General features: G+C 41.0%; 1 protein-coding gene across 1 annotated transcript; it reads right to left on the reverse strand.

Annotated features, from left to right (window-relative positions):
- Nucleotides 1-1,021: 1,021 nt before the first annotated feature.
- Nucleotides 1,022-19,462, reverse strand: atp8b4 (ATPase phospholipid transporting 8B4). The gene is made up of 27 exons (XM_085357531.1): nucleotides 19,429-19,462; nucleotides 15,440-15,498; nucleotides 15,245-15,358; nucleotides 15,058-15,156; nucleotides 14,901-14,962; nucleotides 13,227-13,299; nucleotides 12,955-13,025; nucleotides 12,730-12,809; nucleotides 12,443-12,601; nucleotides 12,211-12,299; nucleotides 11,731-11,927; nucleotides 11,419-11,627; nucleotides 10,544-10,587; nucleotides 10,290-10,455; nucleotides 10,020-10,208; nucleotides 9,722-9,837; nucleotides 9,437-9,601; nucleotides 9,242-9,353; nucleotides 9,056-9,161; nucleotides 8,758-8,899; nucleotides 8,196-8,379; nucleotides 7,287-7,510; nucleotides 6,314-6,397; nucleotides 4,027-4,272; nucleotides 3,788-3,926; nucleotides 3,578-3,708; nucleotides 1,022-1,333 (listed from the first exon to the last, which is right to left on the reverse strand). The coding sequence occupies exons 1-27, from the start codon at nucleotides 19,460-19,462 to the stop codon at nucleotides 1,022-1,024; spliced, it is 3,606 nt and encodes a 1,201-aa protein (XP_085213657.1).
- Between the last annotated feature and the right edge of the window lie 3,801 nt (nucleotides 19,463-23,263).

The following is a 23,263-nucleotide window of genomic DNA, read 5'->3' on the forward strand; positions in this document are numbered from 1 at the left end:
GATGATTGGATATGAAAAAAAACTGTATACAAATTGTGGAAAATTTTCAGGATAATGTTCCTTGATGTAATATCGCAAAGACTTTGAATGTCTCATCATCTACAGTACATTATATCATCAAAAGATTCAGAGAATCTGTAGAAATCTCTGTGCGCAGGGGGTGAGGCCAAAAATTCTGCCACAGAAATCACTGCACAGTTTCAGAAATCATTGTGTGAGAACACAGTTCACTGTGCCATCGATAAATGTGAACACGATCTAGAAACGCTGCCATCTCCTCTGGGATATATTAAACTAGAGTGGGACAATATCCCAAAAGTTCAGCAGCTGGTCAGTTCCCAGATGTTTAAGGACAGATGCTACATTGTGATAAAGATGGCCATGTCCCAGCTTTTTTGAGATGTGTTGATGGCATCAAATTGAAAATCAAATGTTTTTCTTCAAATGTTTCCTGAGTTTAAACATCTGATAAGTTTTCTGTGGTGTATTGTGAATACACTATGGGCGTGTGAGATTTGCAAGTGATTGCCATTCTGCCGTTGTTTACATTTTATACATCGTTCTGACTTTTTGGGGAACTGGGTTTGTTTTTATTGCACAAAGGTTTGTTTGGTAACAGCTAAAAGTACTGAAAGGTCTTTATTAATCAGAAGAGGACATGCCATTATAATGGTACAAAACTGAGGTCAAACTGGGTTATTTCTGAGCAACTATAAATGTTTCTTTAACTTTCGCAATTCATGCAAATATTGTCATGAGTGTCAGAGTGAGAGTTTGCCAGTTTCTTTGTTCGTTTGGGAGTGGTTCCTTCGTTTAATTATGTTTTGGCTGGCATTTATAACATTCAGTGTTCGCACAACTCACACTTTAAAAAACAAAAATAACTGAGGTACATTTGTGTAGCTGATTTGAGCAAAGATTCACCCAAAATTGTGCTTGGTCTGCAGGATCCATGCATACGGTACCCTTTACTCTATGCAGCGTCTTAAACGTCGAGTTCAGTCTCCGTGCTTTTTTTGCTTCAAGTCTGTATTGCACTGTTGCTGCTTTCTGGTGCTCCACCTTCACTTTCAGGTGAGGCACAGGAAACTTCATTTTTCCTCTTTAACATGCTTTCTATCCAGCTGGAGCTGTGGCTTTGTGCTGTTCTTTCAGGGGAGCAAAGTGAAGAGACTGTGCTCCTCCTCATGTTTTTGCCTGAGGTAATCAGCTCGCCGAAGCCTTGTTGGTGGGAGAAGGCGTAGGCAGAGCGGCGGGAGCTTGTCCTGCGTACTCGCCTCAGGTTCTGTTCCTGAGGTCCTTGTTTCTTCCTGGACTGTTGGAGACGACGAACCTGCGGAAATACATCATGGAAAAGTGTGTAAATACACAACACGTGTATTAAATATAAAAAGTCCCCAATGTATAAAGCAAAGACCTAAATCTAATTTAGAACGTACAAAATATTTATTACCAAAGTATACACTATATTGCCAAAAGGAGGGATTAATATGATGTCACTTCACCCTTCTCAGCTATAACAGCTTGAACTATCTGGGAAGACTGTCCACAAGGTTTAGCGATGTTTATGGGAATCTTTGGCCATTCTTCCAGATGCACATTTGTAAGGTCAGACATTGATGTTTGAGAAGAAAGCTTGGCTCACAGTCTCCACTCTAATTCATCCCAAACATGTTATGTCAGGTGGAGGTGCAGGCCAGTCAAGTTATTCCACACCAAACTGGATCATCCATGTCTTTATAAAACTACTTTGTGCACTGGCATGCAGTCATGTTGTAACAGGAAGGGGCTGTCTCCAAACGGTTCCCACAAAGTTGGGAGCGTGAAATTGCCCAAAATGTCTTTGTGTGCTGAAGCATTAAGAGTTCCTTTAACTGGAACTAAAGGGCTGAGCCCAACACCAGAGAGCCCAACACCAAACTTTATACTTAAATTTATACCCTCAGATAAGTGCTGTTCTCCTGGCAACAGCATCAAGCATCACCCCAGTGTGTGTTACACCACTGCCTTTCACAAGGGTCTAAAAACTGTCCTTAAGCAAATCTGAAGGCAACATGAAGCTTGGAGGTCTGTAGCGATTGATTCTGCAGAAAGTTGGTGACATCTGCGCAGTATGTGCCTCTGCATCCGCTGACCCTGCTCCGTTTTACGTGGCCTAGCTCTTTGTGGCTGAGTTGCTGTTTCCATCACTTCCACTTTGTTATAAAATTATATAACATGTATAACATTATAACATTAACTTTGTTAGAACTAACAGATGAAGGTACTGTGTAATGTTTAATAGCGGCAAAATTTAATGATTGGACCTATCACAGTACCATGTTGGACTTCACTGAGCTCCTGAGGGCGACCCATTCTTTCCCAAATATTTGTAGAAGCAGTCTGCATGCCTAGGCGCTTGATTTTATACACCTGTGGCCGTGGAAGTGATTGCACTCTTGAATTCAATGATTTAGTTCGGTGAGTAAATATTTTTGACAATATATTGTATGTAAAAGTGCTAATTCTGCAGAAACTCATATGATAAGTATAAGGTTACCAATACTGTAAACAGCATTTTACTGCTGCAGTAGGTTTGATTCTTAAGTCTACTTGTTTTAGTCGTAGAGGCTGGTTTACAGATTAATTTAAGGAGTCTAGAGAGGATATAGGGAGGATATGCTTCACTGATTTCTATTTATTATTTGGAATTTCCCTTAGTTATTACTTTTTATGAACAACCGGATAATTGTCAGTAGGCTTGTTTTGGGGTTTTTTGTAAAAAATCTTAATCCGGAGAGTTACTATTAACTACTGCTGTCAGATAAATATAGTGAAGTACTATTTGCCTATTAAATTTAGTTGAAGTATGAAGCTTCATACTTTACTATACTGACATAGTTACTTCCACCAAGTGTTCATTGTCTTGCTCAAACTTGCAGTTGCTGTAACTTCAGCTCCCTCTGAAGGCCTTAAATCCACATGGGGAGAAGAGTTGGGTATATCTATGTCAGATGACATTTGGTAAATTCCACACCACTCTGCGTTCACCACTCCCTATTAAAATTTAAAGTAGTTCATAGGGCCCATTTATCTAAATCCAAATTATCTAAGATTCATCCTGGCTTAGACCCTCGCTGTAATAGGTGTGGGTCTGATGATGCCAATCACACCCACATGTTTTGGACCTGCCCTGCCTTCGCACATTTTCGGGAGGAGTTTTTTGTACTCTGAACAAGGCTACTGACCTGAAACGGGCTCTTAACCCCCTATTTGCTCTCTTTGCTACAGTGGGGGAGGATGATAAGTATATTATCGGGGCAAAACTTCATTTGCTGTCCTCTGGTTGCCTCTCGGTTAGACGTGCCATTTTGGTAAGGTGGAAGGCTGCTGCCCTGCCCACCCATGTTCAGTGGCTTGCTGATCTCATGTTGTGTCTTAGTCTTAAAAAGATCCACTGCTCCATCCAGAATCATGGTGGCAAATTTGATCAAATCTGGGGTCTTTTTCTGACAAACTTCTCTTGCGTTAACCTTTTTTTTGTAAACTATCTACAATGTCTCAATAAAGTATTTTGAGTAACTTGCAGTTGCTGTACCTTGTCTGTCAACGTCGGGAAAAGATCCACTCTGAGGAACTTGACGACTAAGCCAGGCATAACACACACCACAGTGGTGAGCAGAACAACCAACCACACACTCTTCTCTGACAGACAGTTACGAGCCGTGCCTGAGGAGGAATAAAAGGAAATGCAATTTTCTCGTATCAACGTAATTTTCTTGCGCGGGCCACACTGAACCAGACTCACCGATAAATGGGAAGCTGCTCGGAAAAATGCCAAATAAGCCGTCGCTCTGCATTGCAAATAATATGGCAAAGTACACCATCAGGCTCCCCCATATGAAGAGGTGATTGACGGCAGTCCAGTAGTGCGTGTCGAGTCCGATCTTGGAGCAGACGTACATCAAACCATAATAATAAAAATAAGACCCTCTTTTCATTTAGCAGTCCTGTTTTGGCAGTATTTTGTGATATTTACAGTCTCACCTGAACACTTACAACAATGACCAAGGATGTTGCTATGGTGACGGCGAACGCCTGTTGGTCTGAAAAGGAGGAGCCGTCTTCTTTCACCATGAGAGGGAAAGCCCCGTAGGGAATGAAGAAAAGCAGGAATGACGTGGCAACCCCCTGCAGGGTGCACAGGAAAAACTGACGCTTGTTGAAGAGAAGGTTTTGCTGGCCGGGTTTGTACAGACTTGGGTAGCGAAGGCTGTTCTGGTCATTGACGTCCTTTAGAAAACAAACAAAGCATGAGTATGATATTATAGACTCTTTTGTTTATTTTAATAAGAAATAAATGATGGGAGGATAATGGGGGAAATGTTCTGCAGCAGTTTTATGACAAATGGTCAGTTAAAGCGGATGAGTGTAAAGTATACAGTGGCTTGCAAAAGTATTCCACATTTTGTCACATTACAGCCACAAACAGGAATCAATTTATTGGAATTCCACGTGAATGACCAATACAAAGTGGTGCACACGTGAGAAGTGGAACGAAAATCACACATGATTCCAAACATTTTTTACAAATAAATAACTGAAAAGTGGGGTGTGCGTAATTATTCAGCCCCCTGAGTCAATACTTTGTAGAACCACCTTTTGCTGCGATTACAGCTGCCAGTCTTTTAGGGTATGTCTCTACCAGCTTTGCACATCTACAGACTGAAATCTTTGCCCATTCTTCTTTGCAAAACAGCTCCAGCTCAGTCAGATTAGATGGACAGCGTTTGTGAACAGCAGTTTTCAGATCTTGCCACAGATTCTCGATTGGATTTAGATCTGGACTTTGACTGGGCCATTCTAACACATGGATATGTTTTGTTTTAAACCATCCCATTGTTGCCCTGGCTTTATGTTTAGGGTTGTTGTCCTGCTAGAAGGTGAACCTCCGCCCCAGTCTCAAGTCTTTTGCAGACTCCAAGAGGTTTTCTTCCAAGATTGCCCTGTATTTGGCTTCATCCATCTTCCCATCAACTCTGACCAGCTTCCCTGTCCCTGCTGAAGATAAGCACCACCAGAGCATGATGCTGCCACCACCATATTTGACAGTGGGGATGGCGTTCAGAGTGATGTGCAGTGTTAGTTTTCCACCACACATAGCGTTTTGCATTTTGGTCTCATCTGACCAGAGCACCTTCTTCCACATGTTCGCTGTGTCCCCCACATGGCTTGTGGCAAACTGCAAACGGGACTTCTTATGGTTTTCTGTTAACAATGGCTTTCTTCTTGCCACTCTTCCATAAAGGCCAACTTTGTGCAGTGCACGACTAATAGTTGTCCTGTGGACAGATTCCCCCACCTGAGCTGTAGATCTCTGCAGCTCGTCCAGAGTCACCATGGGCCTCTTGGCTGCATTTCTGATCAGCGCTCTTCTTGTTCGGCCTGTGAGTTTAGGTGGACGACCTTGTCTTGGTAGGTTTACAGTTGTGCCATACTCCTTCCATTTCTGAATGATCGCTTGAACAGCGCTCCGTTCGGATGTTCAATGCTTGGGAAATCTTTTTGTAGTCTAAGCCTGCTTTAAATTTCTCAATAACTTTATCCCTGACCTGTCTGGTGTGTTCTTTGGACTTCATGGTGTTGTTGCTCCCAATATTCTCTTAGACAACCTCTGAGGCCGTCACAGAGCAGCTGTATTTGTACTGACATTAGATTACACACAGGTGCACTCTGTTTAGTCATTAGCACTCATCAGGCAATGTCTATGGGTAACTGACTGAACTCAGACCAAAGGGGGCTGAATAATTACGCACACCCCACTTTGCAGTTATTTATTTGTAAAAAATGTTTGGAATCATGTATGATTTTTGTTCCACTTCTCACGTGTACACCACTTTGTATTGGTCTTTCAGGTGGAATTCCAATATATTGATTCATGTTTGTGGCTGTAATGTGATAAAATGTGGGAAAGTTCAAGGGGGCCGAATACTTTTGCAAGCCACTGTAAATTGGGATTAGGAACGCTAATCGCATGGGTTAAATTTAAGCTACAACCTACTGTAGGGTTAGACTTTTAGGTACGTCTGATGGGTTTATCAATCATGACACAGTGAAAGAGGTCAACAGTAATAAAATATTCACCTGAATGACTTGACAGTATCTTGAAAAGAAGAAACAAAATTAAACTATGAAACGGCTCTGGAGCTTACCGTTAGAGAGAGATTACTGAAATAAGAAAAAGTTCGATTTTTGTGCAAATTTTTAAAATATGCATAGCCACATTGAAATAAAACTTAAGTATGCTTTAACTTTGTACAAGAGCTATTATCACCTGATCAAAAAGTCCCATCGCTAGTACTGGCAGCGATGTATAGACAATGTTGAAGAGGGTGATGAACCACTGGTCATACACAGTCTATGGAAAGTGGACATTTTGTTAGAGCAGGGTTTTTTCCAACCATACAGCACAAACATTCAGAAGAGCGAGAGGTCTCGTGCATGAAAATTTCTTTCAGCTCAATATCGGAGAGAACAAAGGGAAGATCAGAGCAGAGAGGAGGACAGATGCATCAAGGAAAACAAGACTGAACACAAGCTGGAAGAACATGGATGAAAGTCAGTGACATGGAATAGCTCACTGGTTTCACCTTATTTAGAGTCTATGGTACAATAAGTATAAAAGTACATAACATTCACTTTTTATTCTAAACAAAGGCAGTCTGAATCAAGTACAGTAGCAGTCTGAGCCTATACATTCATGACTACAGGATCACCTGAAACATCCCTAATTTTAAGAGCTATGTAAAAGTTTTAAAAGAAACCTTAAAGGCAGAGAGGGTGTCTGCCTGACAAAGTGCATAGTTGTGCCTGATAGCTGAAGGCTCTGCCTCTTCTACTTTTGAAAACTCTACACAGGTAAGCCTGTCTGTGCTGGTGTACCAGGAGAAGGTTTGACAGACTGTATTGTCCCCGGTTGTGAAGACTGTCCTCCAGCAGGGAACACTTAGATTATTTCTTCTGCTCACTACTCTTCCTTCCAGACAAAGTGAACACATCTCCTTCAACTTTAGTCTATTAGGAACAAAATGGACTAGGTCTGTTCCTAAATTAGATAAAAGACACTCCTGACAGGCCTTGTGGCTTCTACAGAGTCAGAAGGAGACACATTTACTCCAGTGGTCCTGAGGTCAGCCTCCGTGACCTCACCACAAAACCAGACCTGACAGTTGGCATGCATAATTGATTCAACACAAACATAAAAAAAGCTTCAAATATGCTTGAAGGCTTCATTACAGTTTTCTTACCTGAGCTGAGAAGCCGCAGAAGAAACCGTACCAGAAGTGCACCAGGGTGAAGGCGAAGTTCTTGTAGAAGAAATATCCCAGAAAATTACACATGCGGAAGTAAGACCAGCGTCCGTGAACCAACAAGAGCCTCTGCAGGTACCGGAACTGGGCAAAGGAGTAATCTGAGGCCAGAACAGCCTGCATCCCCTCCTGTCCGCTGATCCCAACACCGATGTGAGCAGCTGAGTAAGACACACAGTGTGTGAAGCAATGCCCTTCATAACTGAAATATTTGTCATTACAAACAGCTGACAAGATTCTGGAAATATATTCACAAACATCGTTAAATAACAGTCTGGACTGAGTTTTTTTTTATAAATGAAGAAATGTTTTTACAACCAGCCTCTTACGCAGTGTGTGGCTGGTTGTAAGGTGTTGGGGTAAGGGAGGTAATTTCACTATTGTATCGTATACCCCAAAAAAATCTGTTAAGCAGAAAATATGAACAAACTGAGTAAGTACTCAGCAGTTTGACTGCTTAATTCATATAATATGATTCACAAAGTTTATAAAAATCTTTCATTGATCCTTGTGCCCTGTGGATGTGGGCATTCTCATCCTGCAAGAGAGTGCTCCCTGTGATCTTTAACCATGCCAGCAAAATTTCCCTTCGAAGCATAACAGAATTTCCAGCTCCCCTCAGGTTTTTCCTTTAATTTGTCACCTCTGGCAAGGCTGAAAATTCCCTCTACACACACGTGAACGGAGTCCTTGGATGCAGAAGAGTGTGCATCCACATCAGTTTGTGATATTTTCTTGAGAATTCCTGATATTTCTTTTCAAGTGTTTACTTGTAAATGTTATACTTCACTTTGTAATAGTAATACATACTACATGCACGCCACACGTGGATGATCTGAAACTTACTCTTGATCATGCTGACATCATTGGCTCCGTCTCCTATGGCCAAGGTGACAGCTCTCTTGTGCCTCTTCACCAGTTCCACCACCTGAGCTTTCTGCATCGGCGTGACGCGGCAGCAGATCACCGTTTTACATAGACAGGCCAAATCCAACAGGATGTGCTCCAGCTGGGGCTCCAGAGCGTGAGCCTGAAGGGCAGAGTACCCACACCACACCTATTAAATCTATCATTACCGCGGTGTAACATCAACCCCCTGCGGAGGGGACACTAAGCAACATCCCTGTGTGCATCACGCACTCTGCCCTGGGCACAGCAAGAGAGCAGCTCGCGTGCAAAATGATGTTAATAAAATCCTGTAATAGAGCCGAGGGCAGAGCTTATTGTAGACTTTGTTCAGTTGGCAGCAGGCACAGACGCAGCAGACTCATCAAAGAACATCGGAGCCATTTAGCAAACAGTGTGAAACCAACGGGCATCAGTAACAAAACAAAAACAAGTGCAGAAGTAAAAATGAGCATTTAATTAAAGGCAGTCTCCGTGAAACCACTTTTCATTGTTATCTTACCAGACTGTGTCCATTGATAACTAAGGCATACTCTGCAATTATAGCTTCTTCAAACACAGAATCGTCTGCAAACGCATCCGTCTTCTCAACATGTCCTGCACTGCTCACGCAACTCAGGCCGAGGATGTGCTCTTTGGCGCTCCTGAGGATAGATGCAAGGCAGTAAAAGTGAATCACACCAGAATTCTCTTCAAGAAGGCTTTTTAGCATTTTAAATCCACAGACTTTCTATAAATGGGACATTTAATATTCAAAGAATACCACCCTGAATGTGAATTAAATGCAAAAAATGTGTCACCTGAGCTGCTGCTGCACATCCTGCAGGGTGTGGCCGGAGATAACAAACACCTCATTCATGTCATCTCGCAGCATGTTGCAGGAGTAGCCAATGTTCATTGCTGTCTCTAATGAAATTAAACAGTTTACAGTCGTGTATCTTTCCACAGACAATCCAGCCAATATTAAAGTCATCATTCACAGGTACCTAGTTTATCTCCTGTAAGGACCCAGATTTTAATGTCAGCTAGATTTAGGCAGGCGATGGTCTCTGGAACTCCCTCCTGAAGTTTGTCTTCAATCGCCGTGGCTCCTAGAAGCTTCAACAAAGTCAGCAGTGAGTCAGCAGGATTAAATGCGATCGATTGCTTTAGGAGTGTAAACAAAAGCATGTCAATTTTACCTTCATGCCCAGTTCGATCTCGTCGTAAAGGACAGCAAGCTGATCTTCGCGATTCTCTATTACAGTGCTGGCAAAGAGAAGCCTCTTCATCCAAACTTTAAAATAATCTTCATCGAGGTCTTTGTAGGACAGAGCTAATGTTCGAAGCCCTTCCCCAGCAAATTCCTGCATGAAAAACGATGGAAAAATAAACATCTGACTAAGAGAATAAATCATTAAATCTGCAATCCACAGCGCAATTATTTACAAAGGAGACATTATGTTATCCACTGCGATAACACCTACACTAAGGTGTTCTGAGGTAGTGTACATGAGGTTTTCACAGGATGGATCCAGACGTTCGAAAATAATCGTGTCAGCGCCTTTGGAGTAGAGTTTAATCTGGCCTTCTGGGCTTCTCACTATCAAACAAGACAAAGCACAGCAAGAGGAAAAATAAAACATGGATTATTTGGCTGTCAACTAAATTGTCAGTAGATACAAAATAATCAGACATGTTGCCTCGTGCTGCTATTTCGTAATTATTGTCCACAGAGTTTCATGATGACTACTTGTGTGTTGCTTTTATAAGTGAAGACCTAACCAATGACACTCATTCTCTTGCGCACGTTGTTGAAGTCCAGTATGGCCAGAAGCTGGTAGGTGACGGTTCGTCCCATCTCACACAGCGTGACGGTTTCTGGGGTTCGCGCCCGGAAGACAAACCCAAAGTTTCGCGCCGCAGTGACCAGCGCTCCCTCATCAGGTGACTGTGCCTGGTACACCAAATTTCCTTCATTTGAACATAAACACATCAGTGAATCAGAGTTATTTGAATTATTACAGCTACAGTTTCTGGATCATGTATGTTTACCTTCACTCTTCTCCTCTGGCATGACAGTGTGACACAAAGCCAGCAGCCTGAAAAACTCCTGCACTGCAGGATCCTCCATTTTGATGGCTTCAACCAAGCTGCTGTCGTAAAACTTGAACCTTCTGTCGCAGAGAGGGTTGAAGGAAAAATCCACGCAGGCTGTTTTCTGAGACATTAAAGCACCAGCGCAATGATTGTGTCACATCTGTTTCACTAGAAAGAGAAAGAATTTCTGCTTTTTTCAATCTGCTCACCTCAGTAATTTCCACCTTCTGGTCAAATTCATCATAGACATCACCTAAAAACATAAAAGTAACAATGGCAGTTTTATTTATATAGCACATTTGATTATAAGTGAACACAGTGTGCTTAACAAAGAAGAGAAAAACATAAAAACCTCTGCAGGTTTACAATTCCCCCTAACCCCTTAAAGCCTGAACCATGAAATAATTGCCAGAAAATTCAAGTTTTTAAAAAATGTTGTTATTTATTGCTGAAAAACACATCATGCAATCTATTTCTTTTCAAGGGAGGGGAGGGAAGATCTCACTCACTAATGATGTAGAAGTCTCAAAAACCCATGTTTCAAATATGATAGGCGTTAAGGGGTTAAAGCACAAGCACTCAGCTATTGACTGAAGGCCTGTGTGGAAAAAAAGGCTTTGAGCCTGTTTTTGAATGTAGCCGCAGATGTGATTGATCACTGATCAGCAGGTAGCTGGTTCCAAAGAACAGGAGCGCGGTAAACGAAAGCAGCCTCAGTGCACTTGGATCTGATTCTAGGAACACTTAAAGGGAGATAGCTCTAACTGGGTTATAAACACCGAACAAGTCGGAGATGTGGTGGGAAAGGCGAACAATCGAGAGCTTTATCATTAATTATTTTGTCAAAGATTAAGAAGTAATTGCCTCTGTAGTTGGACCTGGCTCCCAGCATTACCCCCGAAGTCTGCTACAGTAAATTTGACCAAACAATTTTAACATTTTAGGGTGAACAAACTAAAAAAAGCAAAAAACATTTAGGTCCCATGCTTAACTGTTCAGCAGTTTTTGTTGAAGAGTAGCCCAATTTAACTGAGAGGCTAATTAGCCCAGTGTTTTAACCCGATGTAGTACTAAAGCTCCATACCATACATCTGTCCATTAATGGAGCACTTGCTGAAGACCATGATGTTCTGGGTGAGCGTGCCTGTCTTGTCAGAGAAGATGAACTCCACTTGGCCCAGCTCCTCATTCAGGGTGGTGGTGCGAGCTTGGGCTGCAGTGCCCATCGGGCTGTGGTACATCTTCCGGTCCCAGTTAATGAAGTGACTGTGACCAAGTCGCAGGACTTCCACACTGATGAAGTTTTATTGAGCAATACAACTATTTACCAACTTCCTAGTCAGTGTGACGGGCTTAATTTGAAAATGACTTTTACGACGACTGCATAGGTGCTTACCTGACATACAGCGAGATGGGCACAACAGTGTTGAGGATGATGATGTAGGACCAGAAGGTGAGGAATCCAGAGAACACAGCGCTAATCTGGAACGTGTCCCACGGCAAAAACACTCTGAAGTTTGTGCCGACATACGTTTCCCAAATAGTGTGTCCAACTGCCAAAATAACTCCCATACAAATAAGGAAGGCGAAAATCTGAAAAAAAGACAAGAGTACATATTTTTGTTCCCAAAGATGCATCAAATAAAGTGGTATGTTTTATATGCTTATATGAGCATATCTGTAGTAAAAGGCACAAAATGTGACATTTAAAACCAGTGAATGTAACTCTGGACTGCCAGCTTTTAAAGAGAAATTTATCATTTATGCAATTTATTTACAACTAGAACGGCTGCCTATAAAATAGCCAACTAAGCCACAATCATCAGCCCATGCTAGCATCGTAAAATGCAAAGCAGAGTTACAAAAATCAGCCTACCCACAAAACCAGAGTGTTCATGAGTTTGTCGATACTGGTCCTTTTCAGTTTCGTCCTTCCACAGTTCTGCATCAGTTTGGTTTGTGAGCCTGTTGGGCAGATGTGCAAACAACTGTCAGTGTTGAAAGAATATTAATAAGACTGTCCGTGACCTTTCCATCGAGGCAAAGAAGAAAAATATAGACGCAGCTAATGGATGTGGAGAATAAAACCATTAAAAAGCAACTATTACCAGCAAATATGACCATTCCAAAGCACCACTCAGTGTTTCTGAGTACACAGCCCCGCAGAAGCATTTTTTCATTATCCAGAGGATATTTATTGCCTTTCCAGTATAATGTTCCAGTAAACCTATCCAGCTTGTTGTTTGGAGGCTCACAAATGACTTCCCCTGAGGAACAAAGGAAGAAAAAGAAAAAGATTCGTCAGCCATGACTGATCAAACCGTCGCAAATAATTAGATATAAGTAGACAAAAATGAGAGAAAATGTGAAAATAAAAACTTTGGCATCATCTCACCATCAAAGTCCATCAGTTTAGAAATGTCTCCTAAATCTGAGGTAACGGTTAAAGCCTGACGGACTTTTAGATTGGTCTCTCTGGAGGGAAGAAAAAGGAAGACAAAGAAAAGTTGGCTATTTTTGCTAAACGTCAAATTAAATATACGCATGCACTTTTTGTGCTCATATGAATGTCTTGTGCAATTGCTCCCATCTTACTTTTCATACCTTGCGCAGAACTTACCCATCTAGCTCTGCAGTCTCAACATAGCACAGACCATAAGGCTCACTGCTACAGAGAAGGAGGATGTCTGCCTGTGTGTGAATCCAATACAAAATACTCAGCAGTGGAAAAAAAGGCAATAAATCAATTTCTGCATCACTGAACCTGCAACAGCACTTAACTGGCCCCATTTCTCCCAAAAGAACCTATTTTCTTTACTATATGTTAATCTAAAAGGCTGATATTACAGTCTAGCATGTAGTGTGACAGTGTCGTAGCAATGCTTTACTCACAGCAACAAACTGATTGTTCTCTAGTTTGATGATATCCCCTACTCGAACGTTCATCCATTTTTCATTCTGCAAACTTGAAAAACAGGAAACACAAAAGGTTAGGAATAGCTGTAAATGTAGCCTCTGCAGGAAAGCATCTACAAATCCAATTCCAGAGTTGAGTTGGGACGCTGCCCAAAATGTAAATAATCACAGAATGCAATGATTCCAAAATGGGAAGTGCACATGGTAAAATCTAAGCAGACCTGATTTTTCCTGTCCATGTTAAGACAGCAGTCCATTATTAATGTCTCATATTACCACGATACACCAAATCCCCCCATAAAGCATGTCTTCTCTTCATTCTGAAATAGTTTGACTTTTGTCTCCAGCAGAAACAGTAACAGAGTTACAGTTATTTAATAAGTGCTCAAAGGTGCCCATGGTAAATAAAGGATTGACTGAAACATTTTTGTATTTCATGAAAAATATTAGCTTCTTTGGAATTCAGTGTCAGCAACACGTCTTTAAAAAACTTAAGATGTGATCAACAAAGGCCAGAGAGGTAAGTGGTGCTAAACTGAAATAGCTGGAGGAAGATTTTGATTTGGCAGCAAGTCAGTAACATGAAAAGACATCTTAGAGAGGCAGAGTTTCTCAGAAGTAAAGACAGGCGGAGGTTGACCAAAGTACAAAAATAACAAAAAACTTAAAAATAATGTTCCTCCACATAAAGTTGTGAAGACTTTAACATCATCTACACACATAATATCATCAAAAGATTCAGAGTATCTGGAGAAATCTCCAGGCCACAGATCAATACTGTATGTCTGAGATCTATAGGCCTTCAGATGCCACTGCATTAAAACAGGTGTGATTCTCTCATGGAGGTCACTGTGTGGGCTCAGAAACACTTCCAGAAATCACTGTCTATGAACACAGTTCACCGTATCACCCACAAATGCAGGTTAAAGCTCGATCACACGAAGCAGACACGCCTCTGTCTCTTGGAGGCAAATCTCATTCAAAATGGACTGAAGCAAAGTGGAAAACTATTCCTTGGTCAAATGAATCAAAAATGGAAATTATTTTTGGAAAACACGGACGCCACATCCTTTGGTCTAAAGAGCAGAGGGACCATCCGGCTTGTTATCACTGAGTTCAAAAGCATGCATCTCTGATGGCAGCGCATCAGTGCCTATAGAACTGGCAGCTTTCACATCTGGAAAGGCAACAGAAGGACTGAAAGATACATAAAGGTCTGCTGCAACAGCATGACATCATAATAGAAGAGTCTGGGTTGCTGATCTGGCATGCCGGCAGTCCAGACCTTTCACTAATTTCATATATTTGGCGCATTATGAATTGAAAAATACAACAAAGCTGACAAGAATGGGATATTCCTCTCCCGAAAGTCCATCAGCTGGACTCCTCACTTCCCAGACATTTATGAACTGTTGTTAACAGAAGAGTGGATGCTACACAGTTGTAAACACAGCCCGTCATAACCTTTTTATCCTTGTTGCTGTCATCAAATTCGACACCGTCTTGTTTTGTTTTCTTAAAGTTTCCTCTTAAATATTTTCTCAGCTGAAACATTTGATCGGTTTTTATTGCATTCTGTTTATTTACATTTTACATACACATCCCAACTTTTTCAGAACTGGGTGTGTAAATGACAACGTCATAGAGTACCTTCCTCTGATGAGAACCTGTGACTGCCGGTTGTTGACTTGTTGGTCGCTCTTGTATCGGAACTGAAATTTTTAAAAAAGGGGGTTACAAATTTGAAGAAGAGACGTAAAAAGAATAGCATTCAAACAAATTGTAAGAGATAAACAATGAAACTAACATAGTCATCTGTGGCGTCCTTAACAGCCGTGATCACGAGCACAAAAACCAAAGGCACGATGGTTGTGAACCAGGACAGGGAGGATATTTCTGGAATTAGCTGTGAACAAAGTTTGCATTAGCCCTCTTTGTTTCCTACATCAATCAAATTATAGTTTAATGACACAATCAGTAGCACTTTTTCCTACCTGCAGTATTAAGAGCACTGAGAAGTAAGCGTTTGCCACCCTCTGGAACTGCTCAAACAAGTTGATGGGCAGGAAGGTGAAGATATTGTACTTTGAGGTTTTGATGCGATTATCCTGAAGATTCACATCATTAGAAACAGCGCCGATGAAACCCCACAGCCAACACTTAAAGCAAATTTAATGCAGGTAACTTACGGCATAAGAGAACCTGTCATTGTAGTCCCACGCGTTGGCTTTCACGCGGCGCTCTTTCTCTACAGAGAAGACAACACAGAGGAAAGGAGAACTTAAAGTAAGAGCTCCTTATTCTAAAGTCTGCCTCTCACACACATAGCAGAACAAATTTAACATCAATATGAGATTTTGACCATTTGCCTATATTTCTTTCCGTTTAAAATCCTAAAATACTTATATTCCTTTCAGACTGCCCTAACATTTATTTTCCTTCCAAATCACCTCTTGAAATGAGAGCAAAATCCTAAAGAAAGCTTAGTTAGCTTAGGGTAAAGTTTCATAACTGTGTATTTTATCTTTCTTTTTTTTTTTTATTCTCAAGATGAACACAGTAATTTGTCTTAGATTGATTTTTTTTCTTTTGCTCTTTATTTATTGTAAGAGAAGGGACACAGAGGTCTCGGTTCACTTATCTGCAAATAAAAGGATGATTTATTTATGAAGAGACAAAGTAAAAGACTGTTTCAAGCACCAACATGTTCCTCTGGTGTGGTGATTATTGAAGATAAGGATGATGAAACCTTTTCCTACATTGCAGTATTTCACAAAGTATTACATGATCAAGCCAGCAAACCCCGTGATGTTGCAATGTCCCACTTTTAGTTAAGCTTTAGTAAGCTTGACTGTGGTTGATAAAACCTCCTTTTAAAAAAAAGTTTGACTATATTTACAATGGAGAGCTCACTCTCACGCTGGTACAAGAAGAGGTCATTCTTTGATTAGCACATGTTTTTTAATTATTTCTCCATTAAATTGTTAGCAACTTCTTTGATTACTATATCTACATAAGGTTCTAAGTCTTATTTCCTAAACTTTGAATAAGAGCTTCATTGAGGGATAAAGATGGAGACAGATCTTTAATTCATATCTTTATATGTATTAAAACAGACATCCTTATTTTTAGCTCCAAATAAATCTTGTACTTGTAAGAAATTTTATAGGCTGAATGGAGCACCCCCACCAAATTGTGGGTAAATTTGTGTTTGGTTGATTCAAACACACCTTCTTTGTTGAAAAAAAAAATTTGCTCTGGGAAATCGATTTTATATTATTGGAAAGGCTGTTTATTCCCCTTTAAATAGTGCCACATTTGTAAAGAACAAGCTGGGTTGAGCAGCAGAGTTGAGTATGTGGGTTGTGCCCATTAAAAACTTGCCAGTTCTTCTTTGCCAATGCCAAACAGCTTATTCTGCTATTGATTCTCAGCAGCCTCAGTAGCATGATGTGGAAGGACACAGCCACAACAGCCTGGCACCTTCTCCTCACACTGTAGGATGGAAGTCTATTCTTCAACCAACATTTTTCACAAGTCAGCCAGTGTGGTTGTGTTGGTCACTCTGGGATGAAGCGCACACCCAAGCTGATCCCACAATGGAGTTGAAGTCAGGACTGCAGACAGGTAATTTCATCCTCTCCACTCACAAATTCTGGAGGTAGTCTCTGTTAAACCCCAATCTGTGGGAGACCCATTATCATCTTGAAGGACAGACTTCAGTCCCAGACTGTGGAGATATGAGATTGCCACTAGTTGCACGATTTCAACTTGATATCTCTCTGCATTGAGAATGCCTCCAAGGATGGCAAGCCTTGTTTTTCTAGTAGTGAGGTCTTTTCCAGATTGTCCGGGTAGAGACCTTTAACCATATAGTCCTGAAAACCTTGATTGCAAATCTGTGGAAGACTGCCAACAGGGTGCTGACAGGGTGAGGAAACAGTCTTCTTATGTTCTTGGGAAGCCCACTTCCAGCTTGTCACATTCCCTATTATATAGAACTGGGTCATAAATTTGAAGGGCTCACTCCAAATAATGGTGCAACTTGTTTTTGTGGAACACCGGCTTGAAATTGTCCAGTGGCACGGGCGCTATGCACATCAGTCAATCATGGCATGCTTGCAGCAGACACCAACTGACCCCTGTAGCAGGATCTATGCTCCTGTACCAGAAGCTCAAAACAAGAGTCAATAGCAGAATAAGCTGTTTGGCATAGGCAGAGAAGATGTGGCAAGTTTTTCGTGGGCACAACCCACACATTCAACTCTGCTGCTCAACCCGCAAATACAAATCTGGCAATAAACAGGCTTCCCAATGATATAAGATTTATTGACAAGAAGCAGAATTGTAACAACAAAGAAATAATTGACCAAACACAAATTTCCCTACTTTTTGTGCAAAGTTTAGTTCAAAAACTCCTTTGCAAAAATTCAGCTCCTCCAACACACTTGGAAACTGTAAAGTGAGAAGACTAGAAAGGCTCTTGTAAGTTAATGTAAAACTCGCTAGCGGTTCACTTAGCTTCACACTGATGGTGGAAACGAGAAAAGGGAAGCCTTTACTTTGACAAAATGAAATAAAATCCTACCAGCCCCTCAAAAGCTCATCAGTCAACATGATACAACATGTTTAACTAATCTATCAAATTAAAGTGCACACCCTTTTTTCTCAGAAGCTCAAAAAACCCTTCTCTACCACTTCTTAGTGAAATTGTCATGCAGTTTCACTCATCTTTTCATCCTGCGTTCCATGCTTCTCATGAGCAAGACTTGTGACATCTATAGAGGGATAAAGGGATTAACCATGGCATATTAAAAAAGGCTGACTTCGTAAAAGCTACTTTCAGTTGCTCCCTTATTCACAAGGGGTCACAGCAGCAGGTAGCTCTACATATTTGATTTGGCAGCATTTTAATGTCTGATGTCCTTCCTGACCCACCCCAAAGGGATTTGCGTCTCCGCCCAGGATCGAGCACTTGCCAAGTGAAACTACAAACCTCTAAACTTGATAAAGTTTCAAATGATGCCTTTTTGCGTGCGTCTACTTCAAACACACCTTGTCTTGGCCTGCCCGTCTTACCCAACAGCTGAAGACTTCATTTCCCAACTTTGACATTCTTCTCATGGCTCATACATAAACACAATGCATTAAGGGTCATTAATATGTCTGGTCACCCTTTCTAATCAGTCTCGATGTGAAAAATGTTGACTCTCAAACAAGAGCCGGTGTATTTCCCGCAAATGCTGAGATCATTTATCAGAGCATTTTAACTTTTCACACAAAGCCGCTCCCGAAAGAGCATGTACGCTGACAGATCTGCTGTTTCCAAACAAGGTTAAAACATTGTTGAATTATGCATAACGCACCCGCACAGAGCTGCAAAAGGATAGAGCATCTACCACGACAGCTGGGATCATCCTGCTATCACTTACTATGATACTTAATTACCGTATTAAGGGAGGCCACTATTGTTCAAACCATTTGGTCTGCTTAAGCATATAATTAGGGAAATATTTCAATTTTGTTTTCAGGGAATTTCAGTGGACTTAAAGAGAGATGCAAGTCTGAACAGCTTACAGTGAAATGATTCAGGAAATATTTCAGGTAGTCAGTCACTCTGAGGACTCTAACAGTAATACGGGAAGCATTAAGATGAGCTGTCTCGCTAGCAATGCCACATCTTTCTTCCTAAAAGGATAATTACACCTATTGTTGAGGAATTGAAATCCCATCTAAAGTGCAAGGAGCATAAGGTCACCTTGCGTTATGTGTGTAATGTTGCGCTCAAGGATGCCGCAGATGACAAACATGCAATCTGCATACACAGAGCACATGAAGAGCACAGATAGCGTAGGCGCACACCAGCACAGAGAAAGAGACAAGTTATATTAAAGTGCACACTCTTTTTTTCCTCAGATTTCATCTTTCCCATCTTTCCAAAGCAGCACTGCACCATAGAGAACATCTGCGAAGTGAGGAAGGCACAAGCTCCGCCTTCTGCTTTTAAAAGTAAAAAAAAAAAACAACACTTATGTGAAAAAAAAAAATATGTGCAACTCGCCTGCCTGAAACCTCACAGTTTAACTGCATTTTTGTCCTACTTTTAAGACATCCTCACTGTGGAATGTATTGTAATGTTGTTATAAAGAAATCAATTACAACTACAAATCAGTCTTACCAACATGAGGTTTTCTTCTCCAGAATGTCTCCATTTTCTCCTGGGACCTCCCGAGGATTTCCCTGAAAGGCAGATGGAGGACCCAGGCTTAACAAACAATAAACCCTGCACTGGCAGAGGTGTAGGAAAGAGCAATAAATGCACCATAATGGCATTACATGTGACTGTTTATCAAGGCGCTTTTAAACTGCAGGTGCAAGCAGCAGAAGGCAAATCCTCAGTGGACTGTGTCTCCTTGGGGTTTCCAGGTGAGGTGTAACCCCTGGCTGAAGTGCACATCTAGGCTCTTTGTTTTCAAAAGAAGGGGCCTGTCTTTATGGAAGTTTTCTCTATCTGTGCGTAGAATAAAACACAAACGGTGAAGTGTGACCGCATTTATCCACTTCTTACCTTGCACAGGTTTCTCACAGGCGCAGACTTGTGTTATCTCCATGTATCCTGTTATTTACCCGCGACCATTTATTTCAAGTAGCGCCTTCCGCTGATTTTTTCGAAGCAGACCCTATCGCCTCTTCCTGAACAGAAATCATCAGAGATAAAAACACACACACAAAAAAGCAGTTCAGCTGTGGTGATGGTGCTGATGTCGCTGTTGCGGTTAGAAGCTTGCTAATAATAATAAAGAAAACAGGACGTGGGCTGTGAGGATGGTGCAGGCAGGCAACCATCAGCAGCCCCGCTCTTCTGAAACAAATGAGCGGAGAAATAACGAGGCAGCAGGAATCAGCCGACGATCACTCACCAAGAACCGCGACATGGTGATGAAGCTGCAGCCCTCTTCTTCTGGGAGAAGTAGAAGTGAGTGAGTGTGCGCTGCAATGAACACCTCTTTCTCTCCCCCTCTCTCTTACTCAGCCCAGTCTCTTGGCAAATAGAAAAAAAGAAGTATGTTTACTGTGTGGCGCAGGTACGCTTTTCAGACGTGCCACCTTGGCAACCAAGTGAAAAAGAGCTAAACAGGAAGGTAACAACCTTTTTCCAAACTTAGCCAACAATAATAAGTGCTATTGTTGTTTAACACTAGCCTCGTTTTAATTATCTAAATCTAATCTAAGATGCTTTTATTGCCTTTACCACCTTTGCATTTTTTCCAGTAGTTAGTAGTACGAAGGAAAGCACTTACACAGAGCACTTAAAAGAAACAACATAGTTGACAAAAGTGCTTTCCAGTTAAAGGACAGTAATAACACACAGAAAATACACGTTAAACGAGAAGAAATACCAGTTTTTAAAAGGTCAGTAAAATACATAAAAAAAAGATGAATACAATGGACAATAAATAAACCTAGCAATAAAGAAATGAAAAAAGATTAAAAGTGACTGTTTAAAAAAAATCTCAAGTCATACTTTGCATTATATTTTTAGTTTATTGTCCAACTTCATCTCATTGTTTTTAATACCTAATTATTTTTAAGACCTAACATTACAGTTGCATTTAAAAAAAAATCAGTTTCTTTCTTCTTTTTATTGTAATAATAAAATTTAGCAGGTTTTAGTAAACAGGCTTTGTGTCAAGTTTATTTCCTGTTTTGTAAGTATCTTTCTGACTCTGTGTTATTGTATCTTCTCTGGGATCTAAAGTACCGTTTTTCTCAATCACTTTGATGCAATCCTCACAGCAGAAAAGTCATTCTCACCACTCTTTATGCAATTCTCAGCACAGCAGTCCCCCACCTACGTTAGCCGTTCTCATTGTTTTTAAAAACACGCTGTTTTCAATAAAAATACCTCAAACATTTTTCATATATGTAAGAACAATACACTTTAATGCTCTGTCAGAGGCACCAGTGAAACTGTCCTTCAGCTGAAATATAGCAAATATAGATACGTTCTCAGATGAGGGTTAGTTGCAACAAACAGAGTTCAGTACTACCAGTCTTATGTCACAGGTGCGTGTCATGGCATGTCATGCTAGTACAAGGTTGAATCCCCTATTGCCTTCAGAGTTGCCTTAGATTCAACAAGATGCTGGAAACATTCCCCAGACATCACACGGTTGCTGCAGATTTGTCAGCTCTGCTGAGATCTGTTGACTGTGGAAGCCATTGAAGCTCTTCTGCATACCTTGTTTGTAACGAGCGCTTGACTGAATTACTTTTGCCTTCCTATCATCAGCTTAAAGTAGGTTGGCCATTATCATCTGACCTCTGACATTAAGAGGCAGAGATAATTGTGCTGGATACTTCCCCCAAAGGTCAACAGTTTGTAAAATACTCAAACCAGTCTGTCTGGCATCAAAACGATGCCACGTTGAGTCACCTTTCTTTCTTCTGACGCTCTGTCTTTACCGTATTATATGAAGCGCCTTGAGGCGACTTTTGTTGTGATTTGGCACTATATAAATAAAATTGAATTGAATACCGTATCCGTGTGCCTAAACCCCAACCTAACCTTTTGAGTTGCTGACATATGTGCATAACTGAGCAGTTGAACAGGTGTACCTAATAAAGTGGCCACTGAATGTTTGTCGTTGGATTTTACTGGACTATGTCCTCAGATTGTATGTATATTTTCTTTGTCAGTTTTCTGATGCGTATACATTCATATACACATTTTTGCTTTTCTTAATTTCAACAGTTCTGTAAAGTTTCAATAAATCCTTCACATTTTAATTTTTAGTGTCTGAACACTTTTTACTCCAACAGGGAGAAAGTCAGTAATGTTGTGATAAAAGTGAAATGGTTGTGAGCTTTATTCATTGCTCACAGAGATGAAGTGACTGACTTGTGTTCTGACAAATGTCAGAAGCTCTGTATCCTGATAGAACTGTTATCTTATATTTGTCTCAATATCCGTTGCTGTCTTAGCCAGATCTCAGTTGGAAAAAGACTTAATCTCAGAGAGACTTTTTAACTGGTAAAATAAAAGACATGTAAAAGTGAATTTGCCAAAACTGATTTCAGCTTCTACCTCATGACAGGAATGTTCTTTCTAACTCACAATGACTTCATTTCTTCTACATGAACTCGAGTCATTAAATATGAAATGTTGTGTGCAGCAAGACAAAGAAATTTGTAACCAGAATCACAAATCAATAGTTTAAAAGTTGTGACTTTAAGACAGTCTTTCAATTATTCATTCATGGGTGAATGAACTATACAGATAAAAACACACACACACACACACACACACACAATAGAAAATATGGAGGACTAAGTGAAATTGATGCTTTAGTTAACCTTTTAGTCATACGAGTTCATATATTAGGCAGCACGGTGGCACGGTGGTTAGCACTGCTGACGCACAGCAAGAAGGTCCTGAGTTCAATTCCACCATCAGGCCGGGGTCTTTCTGTGTGGAGTTTGCATGTTCTCCCCGTGTTTGCGTGGGTTCTCTCCGGGTACTCTGGCTTCCTCCCACCGTCCAAAGACATGCAGCTTGTGGGGATAGATTAATTGGATAATCTAGGTGTGAATGTGAGTGTGAATGGTTGTCTGTCCTTGTGTGTTGGCCCTGCGACGGACTGGCAACCTGTCCAGGGTGTACCCTGCCTCTCGCCCTATGACAGCTGGGATAGGCTCCAGCGCCCCCCGCGACCCTGAAAAGGAGAAGCGGAAGCGAATGGATGGAATTCATATATTATAATAATTAAATCAGTTTAATCCAGACTTTAGTTTGCTGGAGAGGTTGCAGTTGTTTACAGAGTGTATTCTTTGTTGGAGTGCCCCTCTCTGGTGCGTTGGTAAAAGCTCCTGCACTAAGCTGATGTCATTTCTTATTGTCAGGGTTTCTGTGAGTCAGCTTTGATACTGGTTGGTGCTGTTGGGCTGATTGTGCTGCGGCTGCCATCTGGAGCAAAGAAAGCAAAATTCAAGCTCAAAACAAACAAGCCATA

This window comes from Diplotaxodon limnothrissa, linkage group LG7, assembly GCF_057381915.1.
Source record: "Diplotaxodon limnothrissa isolate DT_005_m linkage group LG7, D_limnothrissa_male_GT1.1, whole genome shotgun sequence".
Classification (NCBI taxonomy): domain Eukaryota; kingdom Metazoa; phylum Chordata; class Actinopteri; order Cichliformes; family Cichlidae; genus Diplotaxodon; species Diplotaxodon limnothrissa.